An 8348-nucleotide genomic window follows, 5' to 3' on the forward strand; every position below is an offset into this window, starting at 1 on the left:
AGCGGCTACCGACCAGTAATGCCTTACTCAAAGACATCTCAGTGTGGAGGCTACTTGTTGTCTAACAAATCTTTGGGTTGACGGACCAGATCTCTGTGGCCCCGCTGACCTGAGGCTGAGAGGCCTGTTCAAACACACTGATGGCTCCTTTAAACAGAACAACTATGGAAAATAGCTGTTGATCACAAATGGGTGAAACACTCACTTGAAAGATTTTTTTGTTTGCTGTTCATCATAGTGTATCTAAAATGCATTATAAGAACAAGGATCTTAAGCATCCAAACCGAGACGTTATCCAAACAATACAATTACAAATGTAGGATCAAGTGTAGGTATGTAGGGCAACCTGTTTCTTTTATGAAGTGTAATAACTATTTAGCTCAAAATTCCTGCTCAAACGTGTCACTACCTTCTCCACCTGTGCCAAAGAAGTCAAAGAGCAGAAACTGTAAGAAGTAATGAACTGATGATTCTGCACCACGGAAAAAGATATTTTAAATTCCGTCCCCCTGTGAGATTGTTGTTGCAGATGCATGTGTTATTTATGGTTATTCAGATTTAAACTCTACTTTCTGCTTTGTGTGGATACTCAAACAGAATCCTCAGAAATTTGCCTTTCACTGGCATCTGACTGCAACAGGACCACAGCTCATTCATGAACATCATGCATGTCTTTTTAACGTTTCTTTCTTTATATAAATAATCAAAAAAAGAGGATTTGCATTCTATTTGACTGACAAAGAACACAGTGGTGAATACAATATATTTGCTGCTGTTGGATTACAAACACTCTCTGAAAGGAAATAAGCCCCGAGATCTAGCAGTCATGGAAATGGAGCATAATGTCGTGCAAAACACCCCTCCATCCCCCCCACATCAGGGATCTTACAACCAAATTTTCTCTGCCTCATTTGGCTGGTAATGATTCAGAAGTGTAGATGCAGAGTGAAAAACACAATAACAAAACTTCCTTTAACCTTGATGAGCAACATAAACCGAAATCATGACAAATCTTCTTAATCTATATTGAAACATCTGAATTTGCATTAGTGCTTTAGTTGATTCTCAGTGTGGGGAATCACATTGGATGCTCAGATTTTGTGATTTCAAAGGGTGATCTTGTGAGACATTAGTGTCTAATAGCTGTTAATGAAATTGGATTGCTGCGTTTTGTCTGTTGGTCAAGAAAGGGTTCCTGTTAGATCCACCTTGCTAAACATAAAAAGACTGCCCCCCAAAAAGTGTCCTCACCAATTGCTGCCTCTGTTTTCTTTCACTCTGTGAAAGCTATGCAGCAGCTGCTTTATTCTGCAAGTTACCTTTTTTTTTCTCTTCTTGTGATCAGTGTGTGCCGATTACTCAAAGCGATATATGTGGGGTCTGGCATGTTAGTGTAGTCATAGATTATGAAAGGTCATATATTTCTATTTATGCATACTGTAGTGTTGTTTGTTTTCTATGATGTGCTGGCCAGGACCCTACTCTATCGCTTTGCACAGTATAAAGTAGTTTAAGAAGTTGAATAACATAAAATAACATAACAAAATGTTATTTATGTTATTTCCCACGTGAAGAACTCCTGTAAACCTTGCAGTATTGAAACTCAGTGAACAAGGCATCTTAGACAAGCTGAAAAACAAATGGTGGTACGATAAGGGTGAATGTGGAACCAAGGACTCTGGAAGTAAGGTCAGTCGCTGCAGGTCTTTCTATACTGATTGCAAAGTGCATTTTGACCTAATTGTTCATATGCAAACATCTAAAGCATACATTCTGTCAGATTAACACAAAAAACATTAAAACCTAGATTTCCGCACATAGTCTAATTTATTTATGCCCTGATCTTGATGCATTACATTAACATGACTTTACTTTGTGGACAAGTCAAGATTTATAAATTTGCTGCATGATTACACACATTTTTTTATTCATACCATAAAACTGGAATTGTAACCATTATACTGCTATTTTGTCCCTTTGAAATGTAACTTATTGGTGTTTTTATTCATTTATATGCAATCCGTGTATATTAACTCTGACATGAGCAGCTAGTTTTCTAAAGGCATCCTTATTCTGACAAAGTCCAAAAAGACCATTAAATACCATCCGAGCACCAAGTGGTCCAATGGTATTTAGCAATCATGTGTCATAGATGGAGTGTAAATGTAAAGAACATAAAAAAAAAAAAAAAAACATTTTTAATTAATTTTAAATCTTTTTTTTTTTGTCTCTTTAAATAAATAAAAAAAAGATATTACTGTCTTTAGGATGAAAAATGTCCCATAATGTTCCAATGCAAATGTTAAAATTAAATTAAAACACATTTATTTCAGTATTAGAGTTATAATAGCAGTAAAATGGTTCAATTCACCTTCACTTTGATTGTACAAATGTAGTGTGTTGAAGCTGAGCAGCTACAGTATAACAGTGAATATAGGGTTTAGACCTGTACGACCACGACCGCCTTCCGTTAGAGGTGTCCTCGTAAAGAGACCATAAAGCAGAATAGATAGTAGCTCTCTCTACATTCACCTTCACAGCTCTTTAGAATATAAATATCCTTGTTTCAATTTATCTCACTTTTAGACTAAATTAAAAAACTATACCTCAGAGGGGTTTATAGACACAATTAGCCACCCCCTGTGTTTCTGTTTAGTCCTAGTGCAGCAGGATGTACATTTGTGTTGGTGTGGGTGTGCATGTTGACTGAGGTCAGCCTCAGAGCACCAGTTTAAAAAGTCTTAACGATGGTCTTTAAATCCCCCAGGACAAGACAAGTGCACTAAGCCTGAGCAATGTGGCAGGAGTCTTCTATATTCTGGTTGGAGGGCTTGGCCTGGCTATGACTGTGGCTTTGATAGAGTTCTGCTATAAGTCACGGCAAGAAACCAAAAGACTGAAGCTGACAAAGAATGCACAAAACTTTAAGCCAGCCCCTCCAGCAAGCACCCAGAATTTTGCCACGTACCGTGAAGGGTACAACGTGTATGGGACAGAGAGTGTTAAAATCTAGAAGGTGGGTATGTTTTTTAATTGCTGCTTCCACACTGTGTCAGTTTAGACATAAGATGTATAAAATGATAAAGGAATCAACTCGTTTTATCATTACCTCAGTGTAAACATAGGGTTTTTTTAAAAACATTTGAAGCTAAATAAAATTAAAAGTTTTTACTTCAGCATTTCTTCAGAACTTATAAACTGTTCTAATTCAAAGTTTGCTTATTTCAATGTACTGCTGAGCATTCATTCAAAGTTTCTACACAAACACATATTAATAGACTCTCCAGCATGTTGGAAACTTAAAAACAAACATCCATCCATCATCTATACCACTTATTCCTAAATAAGGTTGTGGGGGGGCTGCAGCCAATCCCAGCTGACACTGGGTGAGAGGCGGGGTACACCTTGGACAGGTCACCAGTCTGTCACAGGGCTGACATGTAGACAAACAACCACATAGACTCACACTCACTCCTAGGGCCAATTTAGAGTCACCAATCAACCAAAGCTGCATGTCTTTGGACTGTGGAAGGAAGCTGGAGTACCCAGAGAGAACCCACACAGACACAGGGAGAACATGCAAACACCACACAAAAGGAAAAGCCCCAGGTCGGCCCGTGCACGAACCCATAACCTTTTCGCTGTGAGGCGACAGCTGCGCTGCTGTGCCAGGACAACCATACTTTAATATATATTACAGACACACAGAAAGCGTCAATCATGAATGGGCTCTTCAATATACAAAGAAGAGGAGTCTCTAGACAGTGTTAACAGGCAAAAAATGCATGCTGGGAAGTCTTCCACCCCTTAAAAAAGGCACAGCTTCCCCAGCTTATTTTGTCTAAATTACATCAAATAAATTGAGTTGGTCAGCTTTTCTGGCCCAAAATTACAAGTAACTTATTTAAAATGAGTGTTGATAGCAAGCTTAAAAAAACTGAGTTAGGTCCACTAATTATTTTTCAATCCAATATTACCATTTACTGAACCTGATTTTTCAGCCCCAGCTAGCTTAACTCACTTTGTTTGCCATTTAATTACTCATTACTCATTATTCAGCTTTAGTTAAGTCACTTCTCTAAGGCAGTGAGGGAAGCTGTGTCTTGAGTTGAAATATATCTAACTGATGCTTAGTAGCGGCTGATTGATGCTTAATCTTCACACATCTCTTGGCTTTGCACAGATGAAATGTGTCTATTTCAACTGGTGCATCCGGATGGAAACAGCCACTCTGTGTGACCCCGACACCCCAAGGCTGGTATCCTGGAGGCAACAGCCTTCTTTCTCATCAGCTAGCACACAAGCCTACAAGTCAGCAAGTGCTCATTCTGGGTTGTGAGGCCCGTCACACTAACAGAGGGCAAAGACGCAACAGGACTTTTGTTTCTGGAAACATGGGATTTGCCTCTTGTAGTGCCTTATGGAGCATTTTGGCATCATGGCAATGCAATTAAATTTTAATTAAATCCAAAACAAATAAAAAAAAAAATCTGTGGAACTAGGGCAAAACATTGACAATTTGATGAACAGTTGTAATTTCAGTTGTTTTCTATTTTGAAGAAAAAGAAAAGCCATGATTTGCAACCAGAACATCCTGGAGTACTTTTTAAGTCACTGAAATCCTTTACAGACATATTTTTGTGGTGAAATCTTAAGTTGGATAAATGTTATATTTAGTGAAGTCAAGTCATTCTCTCGTTTTACTATAAGACTATTTTCAGTGTCAAAATATTTAGGACAAGCATCGATCAATAGGGTTAAGTATCAGTAACCCCAATTACATTGTACCCAACTTTTTACTCAGAAAATACCAGTAATATGAAACTAGTGGTCATCTGAAACTGCTTAGGTGGTGTTATTGTCAAAGCCTGTTGGACATCGAACACAAATGACTGCCATCATTTAGATGCTTGTTTTAAATCAACCACATGAGACTGTGTTTGTCTCAACTGCCACAATTATGAAACAAGACCATTTTTACTGAATTGAGGCTGGCTTTTAAACACTTAATGCCATATTGTTGAAATAAAAAGAATCCTTTAGAGACCAGGAGAGTGAGCCCTTTTTATGTAACAGCATATTCAAATGGTTTAACTGAGCTTATGGTTTACACTTTGTACACATAGAAGCTTTTCCCATGTCAACGCAGTATCTGTAGCTGTGAATCTCAACTCATAACTCCCATAGATTCTTCGGTTGTGATAAGCTTTCTGTGTGCATTATGCAGAAGGTGAGCTGGTGAACTGTACATTGAGGAGAGAGCTGCAAATGAAGCGTGTGGCTGCTTGTGTAAGTGAATTTTTTATAAAGTGAGGGGACAAAAACTAAAGATGCTATAAACCATGTGCACCTACATTCGTTTAGTATGTCAGACTTACTCATCCTTCTACCCCTGGATAAAGTGCATGTGAATTTGGTGACAGGTTTGTCAAACTGCTACCCAAAATGGGCCTTGGTTTAGCTGGTGTCTGATAATGACATTTGGATCCGGTTTGGTTTTAGTTTTCTCAGTTTGTTTGTAACAGTAACTCAACCACGAGAGTTGCATGTATGGACACAGTGAATCTCTGTGGAGAGATCATGTACAAAGGATTTTATTACATTTCCTTAATAAAAGCAGGTTTATATTCACCTTTTAGACTTTCATCTTTTTTACATATAGAAATAAATGACATATGTAAACTGTACTGTAAATGTTGGGCAATGGATATTTTGTTGAAGAATCCTTTTTACCCATTAAAAAAAGGAATTGGTTATGTGTTTAAAGCATTTGTTCGCTCTGCTGCAGGTTTACTTCACAGCATGCAGATCTTACCTTGCACAGTTTGGTAGTAATGTCCACAAACACTGCTGGAGCAACAAACAGTGCTTGAGATGCAGTGAAATCATGATGTTGGTAAGAAACCCTGTTAGCACCATGAAAGAGAAAAAAGTGAAATGTTAGACATCATAAGAAGAAAACTCCAGATGATAAGTAAAAAATTATAGCCTTATATTAAACATGAACTCTCTCTGGTTCTTTCAATTCAGAAAAGTTTGCTTCTCATATTAACCATGCCACATAATACAGCTATTTTTTTTACATGGGTTAACAAGTTTTTAAAAAAGGGGGGTTAGACTTTATTTTACAGAACCCACAGATTTTGAGGGTATTTTCTGCAAAGAACCATGTTATCTGGTTAACCAGTTGCTTTAGCTAAATTTCTACAAAGGCTCACTATTTTAATGACTGGAAAACCTGGCAGAGATCTATTTAAACCCAAACAAAACTTTAGGAAACATTATTCTCCATATTTGTTACTCCTATATCATTTTAGCCTGTGAAATCTGGGAGGTAAAGTAAACCTGTGGGACAAAAAAAAAACAGTAGACCCCATTTTACAGAGCTGGATGTATTGCTGGAGGTCCTGTCATGACAAGAAGGTAAAAAGACGTCTTTTAATTCGACTGTATGCATTGTAACATGATCCAGTCAACGGCTGTAAGACTCGTCTAGAAGATGAACATCAGTGTCCAGGGACAACAGTAAGAACCAGCCAGAAAATTATCAGTTATGTAAAATTAAAATTAAAACTGAAAATACTGATTTGTAACCCATCTGTGTCCTGTATCACATTGAAACCAAGCCAGCAGCACATTATTGGCTGTGACACCATCAATTTTATTCTTTGTTCCAAATAAACATTCACTTCGATTCTGATGCCTGCAACAGATTCCAGAAAAAGTTGGGACAGTAAAGTGTTTACCACGGTGTGATGTTGCCGTTCCTTTTCACTACACTTAAAAGATGTGTAGGGACTGAGGACACCAAGTGAGTAAAGTGTGCCAGGTGTCATTTTGTCTTATTCTTCCTGCAAACAAGTCTTAAGGTGCACAACAGTCCTGGGTCTTTGTTCACACAATTTGCGTTTCAAAATGTGCCACACATTCTCTACTGGGGACAGGTCGGGGCTGCAGCCAGGCCCATCCAGCACTCTCACCCTCTTCCTCCACAGCCAGGCCTTGGTAATGTGCACTATGAGGTCATGCATTGTCTTGGTGAAATATGCATGGGCGTCCCTGGAAAAGATGTCATAATGAAGGCAGCACGTTGCTCCTAAATCTCTGTGTATGTTTCAGCATTAATGGCACCATCACAGAAGTGTAAGTTACCTTTAACAAGGGCACTGACATGACCCCAGACCAAGACAGACCCTGGCTTTGGGACTGGTGTAACAGTCTGGATGGTCGCCTTTGGTCTGGAGCACACAGCGTCCATTCCTTCCTTCCTTCCTTCCAAAAAAACAAAAAACACCTGAAATACTGGTTTGTCTGGCCACAGTACACATCTCCACTGTGTGACGGTCCATCCCAGATGCCTCTGAGCACCGAGCAGTCAATGGTGCTTCCGGACATTGACATGGTGCTTCCTTTTGGCACAGCAGCATTTATGGATGCAACTATGTATTGTAGTGCCTGAGACAGGTGTGTCAATGCAATCTCTGTGGTTATATCGCTTATAGAGTGACTATTCTTGATGCGGTGCAGTCTGAGCGAGCGGCGCGCACAGCCATCCAACTTTGTTGCAGGCATCAGGATTAAAATGTTTGTATTTGGAAGAATAAAACTGATGAGGTATCACATCAAATAATTGTTTGCAATGTAATACAAGACACAGATTTACAAATTACTATTTTCACGTTTTATTTTGATTTTACATACCGTCCCAACTTCTTCTGATATGGGGTCATACAAACCATAAAAATTTGGCGTTTGCAGCTGCAGATTAACCATTTTATGGGTAATCAGTTTCAAGTTTGTGGAGATTGAAAGAAAAAAAGACAATGTCAAAATGACACACTAGGAAAAATTTTTATTGGCTTTGTTTTTTTTTTAAATAAAAAAAGCTTACACTCATTGAGTACAGCAGATAAAAACTCTAAAAGTCATTTTGAAACACTTGCATTCAGAGTACATTTTTTTTTTTTTTTTTTTTTTTTTTTTTTTACAATTCTACATTTAACTCAAGGGTGAACTTTTTTCCTTTTTTTTTATAAATTATGTAAAAACCTGATTAACACAAAATCACTGTAATGGACATCAATAAAAAAAAAAGAAGAAAAGAAATAACATGCGACTTTCATGTTACCCTCTTTATTATTGTACACAATATACAACCTGGTCCTTTGTATCAATTTCCTCACATCTACTGTCTTACTTGAATTAAAAGGTGGAGATAAATAAAAATGTATCTAAGTATCTCCCAAAGGATATGAGGTAAGTGAGTATGAAAATCATGTTAACACCAATAATAGCAAGCAAAAAAAAAAAAAAAAAAAAAAAAAAAAAAAAAAAAAAACCATCTCAAA

At 37.7% G+C, this 8348-nt stretch overlaps 1 protein-coding gene across 5 annotated transcripts in view; it reads left to right on the forward strand.

The window, feature by feature from the left end:
• gria3a (glutamate receptor, ionotropic, AMPA 3a) overlaps nucleotides 1-5756 on the forward strand; it is a 62118-nt gene extending 56362 nt beyond the window's left edge. For 2 of the 5 annotated variants that reach the window (XM_020599051.1, XM_020599049.1), the window contains 3 exons: nucleotides 1575-1689; nucleotides 2768-3016; nucleotides 4184-5756. In XM_020599051.1, coding sequence (XP_020454707.1) covers nucleotides 1575-1689; nucleotides 2768-3013 — 361 coding nt within the window. In that variant the 3' untranslated portion in view covers nucleotides 3014-3016; nucleotides 4184-5756. Of the gene's footprint in view, nucleotides 1-1574; nucleotides 1705-2767; nucleotides 3017-4183 lie in introns of those variants that run through there. The other 3 variants (XM_020599050.1, XM_020599052.1, XM_020599053.1) reach the window with 3 other exon arrangements.
• The last annotated feature ends 2592 nt before the right edge of the window (nucleotides 5757-8348 follow it).

This window comes from Monopterus albus, unplaced genomic scaffold (genome assembly GCF_001952655.1).
Source record: "Monopterus albus unplaced genomic scaffold, M_albus_1.0 scaffold39.1, whole genome shotgun sequence".
In the NCBI taxonomy this organism is placed as follows: Eukaryota; Metazoa; Chordata; class Actinopteri; order Synbranchiformes; family Synbranchidae; genus Monopterus; species Monopterus albus.